Consider the following 17,497-nt stretch of genomic DNA (forward strand, 5'->3'; position numbering starts at 1 on the left):
AATGCCTATTTCTCGAATATTTTCAGAAACATTTTGTAGTGCACTGTTTAGCTGTAAAATGAAAAAGTTTATGACTCGGCCGCCATGTTGAGATCAGTTGAGGAAATTCCAAGCACCGCCCACCAGCCGGAGCAAACGTTCTCATTTTACAGCTAAACAGTACACCACAAGATGATTCTGACAAGATTTTATTCGAGAAATAGGCATTACCGTAACAGAATATTGAGTCATATTTGATCAGCGCTGCCTCGTTTGACCGTTTGATCTGAGTTTGTGAATGATTGACAGCTGCCTCCGTTTCAATGAACAGCCAATAGGAATGCTCTCTCTCGGAAATGACCTGTGATTGGCCGAAGTCTCCCGTCACGGGCTAGATGTTCTAAAGCCTGAAAACAGAGCCATGAGGAGGAGTAGAAGTCTCTCTCAGAACTCTTGAATTACAATATGCTGAAAGGTTATTATGGACATTTTTTCCCAATGATGCCAAAAACACTCTGCCCACTGCCGCCTTAAATCTAGCAAATGAGATATCTAAAGGTCACGTTAATCTCTCTCTCTGTCTCACAGTGTCTTGAAACGTTGAATTTCGCTCTACAGGTGAGCCTCTTGCTATACTGAGCCCTGTTTCTACAGAACCAAAGCACTGTGCACGATGATGACAGGATGGTATTACATCGTTTTATGCCGCACACTCCAGTCAGAGCACCTGTAAAAGGAAACGAGGTTTGCATCAGTCGCCAAAGTGAAAACGCTCCACTGTGGCATTCCCAGCTAACAAGCAGCTATTGTCAAAGTTTCTGTTACTCCAAAACAAAACCTGACTGCCTGACATCCCAGAAAATCTAGAAAGTGGCCTACTTGTGCGAGAGCTCTGTATTGTACTCAACAGTGTGTGTTGTTTGAGTAATTGTAGAAAGAGCAGCTCACGTCTCATGTGGCTATACCGTGCCAGTATCGTCTTATAGAGAGCCAGGGCTGATAGTGATGCCATGCACCTGATTAGTTATTAAAGTAAGATGAGTGTGTTGGTGTACAGCTGAGAACATAAAGGTTTATTAACCTACCATTCAGTGTACATTATGAACCAACAAATTGATGCCCAGATGAAAGTAGCCCTCAGAACTAATACATAAAAGAATGTGGTGCCTGTAATAGCACTCATAAAAAATGCATTATTATGGTCCCCAACAAGGTTGTATATCTGAAACCATTGCATGTTATACTTGCAAATCTTGGCTTGTGATCAGTGTAGCGTGGTGAATACATTAGGGCTGCTCAGCTAGAATGACAATTACTTAACACGATGCTATATGACCTAAAACAAATAGTCCAAAAGACAGAAAGGAATCAACTCTTTAGTAAAATGTGATTGTCTGGATTTCTTAGTCTTTCATGATAGTAAACTGAATATCTTTGAGTTTTGAGCTGTTGGTTGGACAAAAGGAGGCTTTTTAAGATCTCTCCACGGGCTCTGGGAACTTGTGATGAAGCTATTTGCTGATATGACCAAAGGATCTAGAATGAATTTAGAAAGTAATTGTTTGATGAATTGATCACAAAACTAATCGTTTGCAGCCCTCCTGTGATCTTCTGTAGCGTCCCACTGGTGTTCCTGAGCTATTCAAATCATAACATTACAATTTTGGTCAAAGTATGTATGTTTTAGTGTGAAAATGTTATTTTCCCAAGCCCTTCTTAAAGCTTTTTCCCACATGATCTGACGTATGTTTCTGCATGATGACGCTGCTACATGTCCAGTATATATTCATCCTTAGTCAGTGTATTAACGTTACATACAGTAACTTAGATGGCGGTCGGTGTGCTCCCAGTGTGGAGAAGCAGACAGGAGTACTGGCACGGAAGCTAAACAATGTACTGCTGTGGACGCCACGTTAGTTGGATCAGAAAGTCACACAATAACATAAACAGTCTTACTGATGGATGCCAGCGGTAGACCAGCAACTCTCGTGTTCTGCACCGTTGTAGTTATTTCCAAATTTAGCACAGCTAACTTTGACCCAGCTAGCGCTAGCGTTCACGGCGGTTATCATAACCTCAGCTCCATGATTTGGTAACCTACACTACTGCGTTATGCTACCGGCTGAGTGGGCATATCCATTTGAAAAAATAGGAAAAGGCATAATGGACTCACCCTTAAAACAAAATTACTTTACCGGTTATATTTTGAATATCATTGACCAAAAAATGGACATTTTAAATGCATGTTTCTTAATGCCAGTTTTGTTTTGCGTTTTAACTGTAGAAACTAGGGATGACTGACAGTCCAAGAACAAAATATTGTCAATTAAAAACATAAGTGGCAAATCCAAACATTTCATGTCATTTTTGTTAAAGGTCCCATATCATGCTCATTTTCAGGTTCATACATGTATTTCTACTAGAATATGTTTACATGCTTGTATGTTCCAAAAACCCTTTAGTTTCTTCATACTGTCTGTCTGAATATACCTGTATTTACCCTCTGTCTGAAACGCTCCGTTTTAGTGCATTTCAACGGAATTTCAACAGAATTGCTTTGCTAGGCAACAGTTTGGGTCCATGTTTACTTCCTGTCAGCTGATGTTATTTACATACACTGCAACAGGAAATAAACTGGGACATATTTAGAATGTTTATGTTTAAAACCGTGTAATGGTCTAAATATTGTATATTTGTGACATCACAAATGGACAGAAATCCTAACGGCTTGTTTCAAACGCACAATTTCTGAATACGGGCTGTGTGTATTTCCCTGTGGATTGAGTGTTTCGATACTTTCACAGTATTTATATAGCACTTACGCCTGCTTTATAATAACAAATCATGAAAATCTCACTTTTTTATAATATGGGACCTTTAAATGACAAACTGATTCTGAAATAGTTTCAGATTGAACTTCTGTGGATCAACTAATCATTTCATCTCTAGTAGGAACTTGAGTAACAAGATTCCTTTACACGATTGTCTTCTGTTATAAAATTGAGAAATGTAGGGCAAAGGGCATTTGTCTGCCTCTTCCAGCCTGATATCCATGAATGACTGTGATTGGCTGTCGCAGCGAGTGTGACCAAGAGTAACCTCGAGCTACTATGGGTCATTAGCAGGAGATTACTCAGACAGACGTAAGCATACACATGCACACTCAGAAACAGTATTCAGGCTTGCGCAGCAAACCCACACAGCTCCTCACCCTGAACTAATGTATGCAGTCATAAACAAACACCATCCGTCTGCGTGCGCGGTGCTACATTTTGTTTTATGTGCGTATCTTTGCCCCTCTGTTATGTTATGTCTTCTAACCTCTCTCTCCCCAAGCTGCTGTTAGCAATGCCTCATGGTTAGGTAAAGGTGGATGGAGTTGTCCTTGTGTCGGCACATAACCGAGCAAATGTATCATGTTCGTGTGTATTCCCACAGTAATACTCACATAGTGATCAGACCTTGAGCCCCTTCTTCCTCCTCCTCCTCCTCCTCCTGTCCTCTCTTTTCATCTTTTCATCCTCCTATTTAAGATGATGTTGTGGTTGAAACTGCCTCTGGACTGGAGAAAGAAATCCTTCAAAAAGGAAATAAATCAAGAAAAAGGTTGCCTGGAGATTAGCACGGGAACAAGTAATGTGCTGTTAAATAGCAGCTTAGTTTATATCAATTATGGCTCTTTCATAAATATTAGCACAGACTGAATGATTTTTTTTAAATAGCATTTTTAATTGAACTCTGAATGAAAACGTCAATTTCTGGGGTGTTTTTTGGATCGGTAAATGTGAATCTGATGCTCATTAGCCTCTTTTGTTCTGGTTTGATTTTATGGTCGGTAGGTAACTGTGGGTTTCTCACTGAGCTGTAGCACCGAGCAGGCTGGTTCAGGTGGTGATTGTGAGAACAGATTGCATCGTGACAGGTGTCTTCTCGACAAGAGGAGCGAAGTGTTTATCAAGCTGCCACTCACCATGTTTCCACTCACCCCACAGGGACGGAAGGTCAACCTCTGCAGTTTCCACTTATACGTGTCCATGTGGGTGGGTTGTCTATACGCGGAAATAAAATATTTGCGCCTTTTCTTCTCATCTTAGTCTCTCCTACACATGTGAAGTTCTGTAAGGTTAATAATAAGGACAAACAGTTAATTTTTTATTTCATTATTGATGTCCTCCCACATGGTACAACAGAATGTGAAATATGAGTCTGTCTGTGTGTTTTACCCCAAAACAGTGTTACTTGTGTCTGCATTTATTGATATGCGGCTGGTAATGTATCATCTAATAATCCAGGATATAATCAGAATAAAAATAATTTAGTAACAAGATCATCTTTGAGATGGAGCTCTCTGAGGTCTGTACTGATGTCTTTGGACTTTCCCATTGTCATGTTTGTGGCTCAATCTAATGTGTGTAGTCCAACAAGCTCTATTTATACAGTTTGAGAAACGTTACCAACTGTAGTAAACCACAGACGCCAACAGGAAGTTAAGAGGCACAATAAGAGCAAGTGTCCTTCATGATGGCAGACAGGAACAATGTCTGGTCCCGCGAGGATCGAGGAGTGATCTCATAAGGGATTTGGGATGTACCAGCCTGTCTGTCTATATTTACATGATATGAAAGTTCATTCATTCAGCCTAAACACCAAATCAGGGGTCAGCAACCTGCGGCTCCGGAGCAACATGCGTCTCCTTAGCTCCTCTCCAGTGGCTCCCTGGGGATTTTAAAAATGGAAATGAATAACTGTTTTTTGTTTACATTTTCATTTTTATTTATCATTGTTGTAGGTCTATGGTACGACGGAGTATTAGGGCCATACTGAGGAAAAAAATAAATCTGAGATTTAGAGAATAAAGTCACAATATTACGAGAATAAAATCAAAGGTTTACAAGGTAAAAAAAAGTTGTGGTATTACGATAATAAAGTCATAATATTACGAGAATAAAGTCATAGGTTTACAAGAAAAAAAAGTCGTAATATTATGATAATAAAGTCAGAAGTTTAAGAGAAAAAAGTCGTAATATTAGGATAAAGTCATAATATTATAAAGTAGTAATTTTACGTGTTATTTTATATTTGTAAAGTTATGACTTTATTCTCGTAATATTATGACATTACTCTGGAAATCTCAGATGTTTTTCGCCTCAATGTGGCCCTAATACTCCGTAGTACATTGTCTCTTTGGCCCTCACTGCATTAGACTTATATACTATATACTTAGACTATAAACTGTGTTACCTTCATCACAATGATCAAATGTTTTGTGGCTCCTGACAGATTTTCTTTTTTGCCTAAAATGGCTCTTCTGATAGTAAAGGTTGCTGACCCCTGACCTAGATGAATGCGTAGTCATTGAGAAACCCAGGCTGGTAGGTCTAGGTTGCCAGTCAGCGGTCTTCTGAGCTTTCAGAAAAGGAGTGAGTAAGCAAGTCCACCCGATTCCACTGTTATCAGGCTATTAAATGTGCGTTATCGGTTGCTATAAGCACCACAGATGTGGGTTAGTAGGAGCCTACCATACCTACTACATTGTGAAAGTGAAAGCAAAACTTAAAAGCAACACGTTCTAACATGTTGTAAAAGTGAATGAAATTTTGCGCTTTGAACAAACAAAACGACTTCTTTAGATTTAGGTCACAAAGCCACTTAGTTTAGAGAAAAACATTATGTTTTGGGTTAAACATTGGGTTCTGGGATAAAGTTGTTGCCAGACACTCACTGTCAATCTATTCATTATATCCATTTATCTGTTTTTTTTACCAAGAGATACCACGTGAAACCAACGTTGTTCTACTATTAGCTCACAAGCCTTGTTAGAAGTGAGAACTGAATGTCAGAGATAAACAAAACGTTCATTTTTGACCCGCCAAAACTTTAAAAAATGATTAATTCACAATCATAATAATTTTTACAGGAAAAGCCCTACTTTTATTCGGCACCTTTCTAAAAGCTCTGTGGATGTATTATTATTTTTTAAATATTCGTCAATATAAAATGTTATCAATAACACCTTTTAAAATAACTACGTTTCAAAAGTGAAATTTAACGCTTATGAACACAAAGACCACTACACACTGTTGGTTTCACACAGGATGCGAACCCCGGCCTCCCGGGTGAAAGCCCTGTGTCCGGTCATTGTTACTACGGTCACTAGTGGTGGCTTTTGTCTCCTTTTATACTTTCTTTCGGTGATCGACCATGTTAATAGATGATAAAACCTTCTATTGGGTGTAGCAGGGCCCTACTGACCCACATCTATGGGGCTTATAACCACCAACAATGCCTATTTAATCAGTCTAATCAGCTGGCAAGTCAGACCTGCGGTAAATTCGACAACAAACCCGTCATCTTATCGGGTAGCCAATCTTCACAAAAAAACCCGACAGTTTATCGGTCAGATGAGCATCTCTGTAGTGTGGCTGCTAGTCGTCCAGTCAAGCAGATTAAGTAATCTGTGAGGATTACATCAAGAAGAGCGACTCTTGATCCCTTTCCCAAATGACAAATCACAGCAGTCAAAAATCAAACCCATTATGTGGCTTCGTGCTTAAACTGCTGGAACGGATGACGGATCGTTGTGATAATTTGTTGAAACGCTGCATTCGGTCCGATCTGTGCTCGTGGAGTAGTACTACAGCTGTTGTTTCACACACTCAGCGTTTCTCATTCAAAGAAAGGACTTAATGGAGGTGGTGTCTAGAAAGTCTACCGTTTGGGTGCAGTCAGAGTTTAATAGGCCAATAGGACATTAGTGAGCTCGTAGCAGTGAGGGGGTGGGGGGGCAGTGTTTGCTAGCAGATGCATTTCCAGTAACAGTTTAGCACCTGTTGTGGTTTAAAAATGACTCCCGTTTTGACGCTAATCATGTTCTATAGCAAATTTGTCCTGTAGTTGTCTTATATTGGTTTACTTCTGGTGAGCATTAACGAGGTCATAAATCCTGGTTCTACCAGGGGATTAATTTTACTGCAGTATCAGGCTACCGCTCCTGAATGCAGAGGAACGCTGCAGCAGCTTGACTCCTGTGACTCTGTAAGACGACACAAACAGACCCCCCGTTCGATCTGTCATCGTCACACCTCGGCCCCTCGGTACCAAAACACCAGCATTAAGCCTTTCACAACCGCTCCCCGCTATGGAAATGTAATCAATAAATTAGGTCAGCAGATCCGCTGCTGTCGACTCACCAGAGGAGTGAAAGGATGTGGTCGTCATGGCGCTAAACAGGGTTACCGGCTCCATCTTCCTGTGTAGGCCAAAAGGGAAGGGCAAAAACGCAATTGCTGACGAGGTTAGAGCTTCAATAGCATTAAATGTTAGAGGTTGGCACGTGTTATGTCACATGTTACCTTGGGGGGGGAATTTGCTGAGTGCAAAAAGGGGATGTAGATGTCTGGCTACTTCAGATTTGGGTGAGTAGTTTACGGTGCTCACAGTGCAAGCTCTGAGATGCATTCCAAAACTAAACACCAAAAAGAGGTAGCACCTACTTTGATGAAATAATTGGTGTCATCACAGTAAAAGTCACAGTTTGTTTTGTTGAAGTCATTGTCTAAAATAATTATTTTTAGATGTGCAAATTGTGTTGATACTGAGCAACAAACAAAAGATGATAGACGTACTGTAGGGATGACAACGCCTGTCGATCGGTCGGTCTATGTATGTGTTTATATGTATGTATGTACTGTATGTATATATACTGTGTGTATGTATACTATATATTAGGGATGAAACGGTTCAAGTAAAAAATGCGACCCACTAGTCCCGGTTCGGGTCGTGTATGAATTGTTCGGTTCATTTGAAATAAGTCATGAGGCCCATTGTGTGCTGTTTTTCATGTAGAGTTTGGCTCACGTTTATTGTTACAATCTTTCTGTAAATTATTAATAATAATAACTTGAATGTCAACGTTATGAATGAAGCTTTGAACTGTACAGCCCTGGAAAACACCTGCTGGGATGGAAGGCGTACTGTCGTGCCAGCTTTGCCGATCCGGGGGAATCTCCCCACGTTCACTTTCCACCAGTCTGTCGGCTCAGTATCCCGTGAAAGGTTTTCAACCTCCGTGTCCACGCTGCCGGCTAGAGCCATGGTGGAAGCCTGATGCACGGCTGCAGCTCCCGACGCTGCTGACTGAGCATCTCTGTCGGGCGCATCACCATCAGCATGTGGGCTCAGCGTGACCACCTCCACCGCCTCTACCGGTGCCCTCTGGTTGCGAATGCGGGTCACTGAAACATACTTTGACAATACATCATTCTACTGATATCTAGAATGCAATTACACATTGTTCATCCTTCAGATCTTTATTTGATAGTAGGCTAGATTGATTACATTTCTCGTGCTCGATCAAATTCTTAATGACCAATTGATTGAACATCGATGAATCGTTAACATCCCTTATGTGTGTGTGTGTGTGTGTATGTATGTATGTATGGATGTATATACAGTATGTATGTGTAGAAGAAGAAGGAATCGGTTTACCACACAGCCGTACCAACAACAGGCCCTGTGTCTTGTGTCCCCGCAGGGTTGCCGTCCGCCATGTTAAGGTAAAGCCCAGGTGCGCGGTGTTGACCATGCTAAAGCGCCTGGACAAGATCCGCTTCCGAGGCCCCAGGACGAGAGACGACTTCCCGGATCTAGCCGAGTCGCCGCCCGCCTCCGACACCGAATGTAGCGACGACATGCAGCTGAAGCCCAGAGCCGCGCTGCGAGACACGGAGGAGCTCTTGCGAGACCCTGTAAGTGCTCACCATACATATAAATGTATATATATATACATGTGTGAATGTGTGTGTGTGTGTTTGGACTGTAACTTTTTGACGCCATATTTGGAGTTGATCATCATGGAGGAAGCAGTAAGTGCTTTTTTTGTTTCATTTCCTGTAGTTTCTTTTGCTTTTTGCAACCTTTTTTCATAAATTGAACCTAGGTTTACATCCTTCCCCTTTCTCTCTTTCTTTCTGTTTCTCTTTCTTTCTGTCTCTCTCCCTCTTTATATCTCTCCATCTCTTTTCATACTGAATATACAGTTACCTTGCTTTTGTCTTGTATATACACATTTAGCCTTGACTGGCTAGGATGAACACACATGGCAGCCTTTTTGTTTTTTAATCTACCCATGAGTTATTCTGTCTGAAAAGGATGCTCTGACCTCAATATAACCTTTGGCATCAGTTCCAGAATAACACAAAAAACAGAGAGGAGAGAGATATGCAGCCGCTGCTTCACCTTTCTGATGTTGTTTTAGCATCCTTAGCTAGATTAATACATGCTTAAGGCTAAAGGAAAAACACAATGTTGTTTTGTTTATCCCCACTTGTTTTTGGTTATGCCGAAGAGAATGATGCAGGGAGGGGCTGTCATGATAAAGACAAATGGAGGAGATGACAGCGATACAGATTTTCCATCGGCAGATACAGAATAGAGATGGCAATCAACAGCAGACGGAGCAGAAATAGTGAAAGCAGCCGGTGAGATGAACAGATATTGGATCGCAGGGAGAGGATGAAAAATGGAAGGAGAGAAAAGATGAAAGCAGGGAGAGTGATAAAGGAGGCCAGAGGACAGGAAGGGAGCCTCAGAAGATTGGACTCTGAGATGTCTAGAGGGGAGAAGATGGACACGATGAAGAGGGAAAGGCGACGACATCGCCAGCATCGAAAAATCCAGATCATGTTTTTTGATACTTCATCCTCCCACGCTTGATACTGTTCATATTTCATGAAATCCGCTGCAGCTCTCTCTCTCGTCCTTGTGAGTCACTAAAAATGGCATTATTGTCGTCATCATCATTCACATCCACCGATAGGAAGATACCCGGATTAAAAACACCGGATTAGTCACTTGATGGTATCATTTCCTGAATGAAGGCCCCGAGGGATCTCTGTCGTTCTTTCACTTTCTCTCTTTGTCTCTCCTCAAAATAGACATCTGATATGACTGTTGCACGGGAGTCTTTTGAGCATTTCTCTGGGTTTTCCTGCATCAGCTTCAAAAGGAGCAAAATCATTTTTAATCAGTGTCTGACTATGGGCATTTACAACGTACAGTATGTCTGTATTTGCATGTACAGTATGCTCTTGTGCCTTCTGTAAGCTGGTGTTTGCATGTCTGGGTGCTGGTGTTTGCCTGACTGTGTGTACCATCCCACTGGGACGCCGTCGCCCACATCATGGCACCGATGAGTCACACGCCATAGCCCCCAAAATAGACCGAGCTATCTCCCATCCCTGCTGGGACACGCATACACACACACACATGAAGCATGCACTCTTCTCTCCCCCAAAGCACGCTGTTGCTTTCAATATCTAAAAAGCTGCCACTGCTTGGTGGCATCCTCCCTGCGTAGTGCCCTTTATAGATCCCTACTGGCACATCAGAGCCCACCGAGACATGCACACTCCAGGACTAGATCACACGAACCGCCTCTAAACCTCACCTTTATTACCTCATATGTTAAAACGAAGACGTGGTGCCCTTGGGCTTTCTGACAAACTAGCCTGCGTCTTCCATACTAAATAGGCAGAATGTCACCGGGGCAGATGGTGCTTCAGTCATTGCACCGTCGACTGCAGGCCTCCCCTTACTCCTCCTGCTAGATCAGGTGGCTTCCTCACTGCATTTGTCATATACTTTGTATCATCTTATTCAATATCTATAGTACATCTAAAGTACATTTTCAGATCAGACAGGTGGGATGATATGATGCAGGTCAGTTCGGTGCCTGATAATAACATAGCAGCAGGAACGCTGGAAGGCAGTCAGAGTTGGGGGTGCTGAGAGACAGTCAGTCTATATAATGACGTCATACTAAATACTGAACATTCATGTTTGTTGCTTTAATTTGAATAGTAGGGGTGTGACCAAATATATGCATCGTCGAGACGAAAAACTGAATTGCGATATCAGGCCGTAAAATATGTACTACGTACATACGGACTCCGGGGTTAAAGCTGCAGCCTCATCCTGCTGCTCTGCAAAGCCTATGGAAGGAGGCTGAGTATGCGTCATATCTTTGGGATACAACACATGCGCAGTAAAATCTGCTCTGCCCTCGCTGAAATTGAACCAATTGCAACGCACGGCCGCAGCTTCAGTTACACTGCACATGTGTCATACCCCCAGAGCCATGTCCGCCCGTGACCCAGCCTCCTTCAATAGGCCAACACACACACAGCGCAGTCAGTGAACAGCTGATCAGAGAGACCGCGGCGTAGACGAGTTGACAGCTACGCCCGTCGCTGTAAGTGCAATAAAACTTTGCAAGTGCAAAGCCAAGATACGTTATTACACCTGTCCACTCCGTCCACAGTCTCCCATCCACCGCCGCTATGTTTACACAAGCAGAGCGTGTTAGCTCGGCGGCTAACAGCTAACTGTAAACACGTGTTAGTTATTTATTTGAGTTGTGAATGACTTTACTTCCTCCAGTAAGCCGTGCCTCAGTGTATGTGTCCGGGGAGTTTACTGTGAAGGGAGGAACGGAAGAGGTGAAGCGGCGATGTGCTGCTACCGACAAGGGTGCAGACAACGGAGGCTCCGTGCTACCAACTCATTACCTTCATAAAGTATATGAGCAGCGTAACCCTCGGCCACACAAGACTGAAACTAAAGCTGACAGTAGGCTGTGTAGTCTGACTGTTTAGGTCAGTTTGTCAACCCCCTGACTGATACTGACTGATGGAGGACAGAGGACAGGAGGACAGAGGACAGGACAGGACTGATACCATAACAAATGGATTTATAGGGCAAACAACAGCATTGTTTTACATTTTGTGTCTTTTGAATAAAAGGCTATCTTTTTCAGTCATATATTTTCATCATTCAAGTTCTGTTAAAATTATTGTTATAATATCGTATTATATCGAGATCGTGAGTCCGATATCGTGTATCGTATCGTATCGTGAGCTGAGTGAATCGTCACACCCCTATTGAATAGCTAAGATCATCTATATCTATATCCTAATTTTCAAGTTCCCCTCTGGGTTTTTAGAGGGCTTAGGTGCTGTGTAGCAGTTTGGGTATGGGGAATAGGGAAGTTTAGGGGAAATTTGAAGGTTTTTGACTTAAAACTATGTAATTTCACACCATTTTGGACCATTATTAGTACTATAGATAATAGCCCTGAATCTTAAAGACAAAACTTTCTATAATTGAATGATTATTGTATTATTTACACATATCACAGCCTTTGTCTAATATTCAGTAAATCAAAAGAGCAGATTCAGAAAACAGAACATGGTTTTATTAGGGCGTAATATTGCGCATTAGTAAACAACCAGTTCAGCTCCGGCATTCTAACAGCATAGACGATGATAGTAGATGATTCGCTCTCGTTGGTGATATTATGTTATATTATGAACATTGTATTGATAAATTACAGCACCCTCATTCTCACCCCTCCAACTTGCCTGTGCCGTCCTGTGCCGTCCTGTGCCGTCCTGTGCGTCGGCTCGTCCGGATGTTCTCCACGTTGTTTTTTTATGCAACGCTGTAATGACCCTGATTTTTAGAAAAAGCAAAATTGAACATCAACATACTGTATGTCAAAGCAGCCACAGCAACTACACAGACAACAACATGGAGCTAATGCACGAAACCTGAGGAGAGGAAGAGGGAGTGAGGCAGTGTATGGATGACCCTCAACCAGGTTAATATAGTTTAGAGTAATGCAAAAACAGTGAGGATACAGCCAGTTCATACAGGAGACGAGCGAGGAGCTGCCGATATGCATTCACCTCGTGGAGTTTTTTTTAATAATATATGTTATTTTTAATTTTGACTGTAGTTAAAGCTGAAGTAGGCGAGATTGGAGCAAATATGATAAAATAAAAGTTATTTTTTATAAAACGGTCGCTATATCGTGACAGTAGTATATGTATGATGTCATGTGCCTCTGTGCACAGCCAATAAGAACACTCTCTCTGAAATGACCTGTGACTGGTCAAAGTCTCCCGTCACGGGCTAGATGTTCTGAAGCCTGAAAACAGAGCCATGAGGAGGAGCAGAAGTGTTGTTATCTCTCAGAACACTTGAACTACAATATGTTGAAAGGTTATTATGGGATTTTTGCCCAATGATGCCAAAAATATACTGACTACTGCAGCTTTAAACAATAGGCCCACAGAAAAACCAGTGGGTGCTGCACCCCCCTCAGCACCCCCACTTCCCGAGCCGATGCATCGGAATAATCCCTGATAGAAATTTACAATTAACTTAATTTTTTAATTGGCATTATTGCATAATTAATAATGAGCATTTCCAAGATAAATGTAATTGTAGATAGTTTCACATACCTGTTTTTTTTATGGATATGTTTCCATTTTGATTAGATGCATTTAATTGTTAAATGAAGTCTCTCAAAGCTTTAATGTTATGTATTTAAAATTCTGATTAGAAGCCACTTATCCAACCATCCGCACTGAGCAGCTCTTCAATTTGCCGCTCCATGTAGAAGTCAGCAGTCTCAGTAGTGGGGTCATGAATGCTTGAGCCTGTAATCATTTCCTGAGGATTTAACATCAAGTCTCTTATATCCTCCAGTTTCATAGTAAGGGCCGAAGATCAATTCTATCATGGCCGAAAAATCCCAAAACAGTCTGCAGTTGTGAATAGTAATGTCTCCGTTGAAATGTAAGCTAAGGAAGTCAAACCGTATGTTGTTTATTTATGGTTTAGACTTGTATCCACCCCAGAATACAGAAGATGTGGGTTTTGTCTACTAGCTGTATGAAGAGCTGTGGATTGCACTAGGGGCGTCACTAGAACCGATACTTCGGTACCAGGTCGGTGACAACATCATGAAAACGTGACAGTTTTTCTACAGTTGCAGCAGGTACTGTAGGTACCGTCACGGCGTCCCAGGAACGTTAGAAAGTGTGTTGGGGACGAAGTAACTATAATGTAATAATGCTTCATTGTGAACAACACATCTGTGTTGAAATCAGCAGGACGAGAGCTAGCTAGCGTTAGCTATTAGCTTTGTGCAGGACTGCTTACCGGCTGCTAACAGCTAACACTTACTAGCTCTGCCGATTTGAACAGGAGAGGTGCCATTGATGTACATGATGATGCGTTCAGGCTCTATTCAGTAAAAGCGAGTATTTGGCGAAGGTAAATTCTAACGTTATCATGATGTAATGTAATCTTGTAAAATGTAATTTTTGGCGAGAAACTTGAATAAATCCAGATGTTTGAAGGAGATGTTTTCACGGCAATATAAAATAGATAATAGAGAGGGAATTATGACCGGTTTAACTTCCTAACAAAAAACAGTACGCAAACGATAATAAAGGAGTGGATGTTCACTGAATTAGTAAGGAGAATCGTGGTATTTCACTGATATTGGTATCAACTACTACATTTCTGTCATGGTGACATGCCTAAATGTCGCCCTTGCAGATGATGCTGTGGAGGATGGTGCTTGTCTTTACCAAGAAGACTGCTGCCTAAACCACTGTGGTAGTTCAGATGGTTTGTTCTGCGGTAGGAGATGCCCGTCTGATCTGAGCATACCTCGGAGCTGAAATGTCTTGTGTTTTGTTAAGCTCTTTAATTTTTATATAAAGTGACAATATTTGCAAATATTGCAGAATTGCACTCCTGGTCCACTTTCTGCAACAAACTGGAGTTGAGTTCTTCTCAGACAGTTTTAGATGGAAATCACAGGATTAACAGGAAATCAAACATGAAAAGTAAAAGTGAAAGTAGGACAGGCAGTTCAGATAATATAACGTCTTCCAAGTAGAGTATAACCACAATATCCTTTACCTGTCTGCATTTTCTGGCATCAGCAGGGGATTCATTACTATCTGTGCTAGATCAGCTCTTAAACTGCTGTAATGTAGAATGATGAACGCTTACAGAAACTTACAAATTCCACTCACTCTTACTTGTGGCCTTATAAAATGTGCATTAGCAATTACTGGTACGCCTATGTAGTCTGTCAGTGTCCATTGTGTAAGAACATTTTCTGTGACGGCCCAGATATCTTTTATTAATTGTTAATTATTAGACGTAGCTAATTAAAAACACTACCAGCTGGACCAACAATCTGCCACACATGGAGAAAGTCTCTCGTGATATGTGTGTGTTTCTGAGCAGAACAAGGCCTTGTAATCACACCTTCTGTTTCCCTTCCTACTGTGAGACACATTGAGCCTCATGAGAAAGTCGCAGGCTTAAAAAGCACACGCCTTCTCACAACATAGAAGACAAGAGTATTTAAAAACTATGTGAGATCCCTGAAGCTGTTCTCTAAGATCAGCGGTCTGCAACCTGAGGCTCTTCAGCCCCTCTCCAGTGACTCCCCGTGGATTTTTTAAACAAATTGTGGAAATGAATAACTATTTTTTTGTTTAAATGTTCATTTTTATTTATCATTGTTGTAGGTTTATGGTACGACGGTACGACGGAGTATTAGGGTCACATTGAGGAAAAGAAATAAATCTGAGATTTCGAGAATAAAGTCAAAATATTACGAGAATAAAGTCGTAACATTACGAGAATAAAGTCATAATATTAGTATATATATATGTATAGTAGTATAGTAGTAGTATAAGTTATTTTCTTTTTTTCTTGTGAAGTTCTGACTTTATTCTCGTAATATTATGACTTTATTCTCTAAATCTCAGATTTCTTTTCCCCTCAATGTGGCTCCTACCTCACTGCAAATGTTTTGCGGCTCCAGACAGATTATTTTTTTTATTTGCCTAAAATGTTTCTTTTGATAGTAAAGGTTGCTGATTTTATTATAGCAGATATGTGATTTTAGCATGATTTCAAAAGCTAAACTACATCTGCTGATCGGGAAATTAGTTCAGGAAGCGATCTTATTGATCTGTGTTTAAGGCCATGTATGCTGTATGTGCACGTCACCGTAGTCAAAAAACGGTTAAAACTAATGTGCTTGTATCCGACTCCGTGTACTTTGTCAGTTCATACACAGTAAAGGTCTTCGCACACCAAGTCCGTATTTTTCGAATGTGTTTTTTTAATCCGTTATTCGATAAAAATTGTTAAGCACAGAAACCTCGCTCAGAGTCCGATGCATTTCATTATTCTATTCGTTGTGAAAATTCGCAGTACAAGACTAAACTGAATTAACTACGTGGGTGCGATGGATAGCACTAGTTCCACACAGGGCTAATAAATACATGACATTAGCAAGAAGCTATCACTTAGCTGCCTAGAGAACAATCACTACTGTCTAATCTTGCCTACATCCTTTGTTTTACATTCATCCCCGATTCCAAACTGTTTTGCGATCACCTGCCACAATCTATCTTTAAATTCTGCATCTCTGTGTTCTCTTATTTCTTTATCATAAAGTGCTTTGTACTGGGAGACGCAGTGAATGTTTATCAGATGCCATGTTGGATGATGACGTTTGCATGGACGGTGGCTCTGAGTGGTCAAACAACCCTCTTGGCTTTTTGACGGAAACTCAAAAACTCAAACCTGTTCCGAAAACGTAAATTACGGAGGAACGTTCTGCAGTCGGCGTGTTAACGTGATCGACACAAGGTGAGGTCGTATTTATTTGTTAACGGCGACAATTTTGGACAAAAAATAGAGAGTTTGTGTGCAAAGGCCACGCCTCGTGCATGCGTGTGTCCTTGCTAAGGATGCACCGATACCACTTTTTTCAGACCGAGTACAAGTCAAGTACTTACATTTGGGTACTCACCAATACCGAGTACCGATACGAGTACTTCTCTGTGCCAAAAGACCCTCGTCCAACCAGCTGGAGGGTGTGAGCGCCACATGGCAGTCTGGGGAGTCCTGCATACGAGGCGGTGCGCCGCGACCGGCTCTAGGTTGGCTTGGAAAGGCTCGGGGTGAAGGTGCTTCCCGGGGCCGTGGACAAAGTGTCACCGGGGCGGACTGTACTCAGTGCGCCCCAACTGCGTCGTGCCCCAAGGGCGGGGCTCGGCCCACGTAAAAGGCGCCAGGGGTCTTGAAATACGGACCAAGGAGTCTAACGCATGCGCCAGTCAGGGGGTGCAAGCAAAACCCTGTGGCGCAATGAAAGTGAGGGCTGGTGCGCGCCGGCTGAGGTGGGATCCCGGCCCCGCGGGGTCGGGTGCACCACCGGCCCGTCTCCGTACCGTCGTGGAGGTGGAGCGTGAGCACGTGTGATAGGACCTGAAAGATGGTGACGAGGGTTAACTTCACGCTGCCGTAAAGTGGTATCGGTGCCGTTATATCGGTGCCGTTGTATCGGAGCGGTTTTGCGAATACGGGAGCAGAGTATCGGACCCGATACCCGATACTGGTATCGCTATCGGTATCGGTGCATCCCTAGTCCTTGCCCTCCCGACGTTCTCACTATGCGTTCACACCAGTCATCTTGGAGCGCACAGAGGGGCTTTTGCACAGTCCTGTCTCGACCATTATTCATCATAAAATGCGTTTGATTTGCAGTCTAATAATACTAACTAATGCTTATAATCAGTTATTAATCAAAGAACATAAATATACATATCAGAAGCATTAAAGTGTTGCATGA

The 17,497-nt window shown here is 42.0% G+C and overlaps 1 protein-coding gene and 1 long non-coding RNA gene across 3 annotated transcripts in view; one reads left to right on the forward strand and one right to left on the reverse strand.

The window, feature by feature from the left end:
* The window catches only part of gramd4a (GRAM domain containing 4a), a 72,204-nt gene that overhangs the window by 3,800 nt on the left and 50,907 nt on the right, over nucleotides 1-17,497 (forward strand). For both annotated transcript variants that reach the window (XM_037760570.1, XM_037760571.1), the window contains exon 2: nucleotides 8,513-8,726. In XM_037760570.1, the coding sequence (XP_037616498.1) occupies nucleotides 8,562-8,726 (165 nt within the window). In that variant the 5' untranslated portion in view covers nucleotides 8,513-8,561. The remainder of the gene's footprint in view (nucleotides 1-8,512; nucleotides 8,727-17,497) is intronic.
* LOC119482741 lies at nucleotides 394-8,218 on the reverse strand. Its single transcript, XR_005205520.1, has 3 exons — nucleotides 7,933-8,218; nucleotides 3,428-4,095; nucleotides 394-706 (listed from the first exon to the last, which is right to left on the reverse strand). It is a non-coding gene; the product is annotated as an uncharacterized LOC119482741 (long non-coding RNA).

The sequence above is a fragment of the Sebastes umbrosus genome, chromosome 23, assembly GCF_015220745.1.
Source record: "Sebastes umbrosus isolate fSebUmb1 chromosome 23, fSebUmb1.pri, whole genome shotgun sequence".
Lineage (NCBI taxonomy): Eukaryota > Metazoa > Chordata > Actinopteri > Perciformes > Sebastidae > Sebastes > Sebastes umbrosus.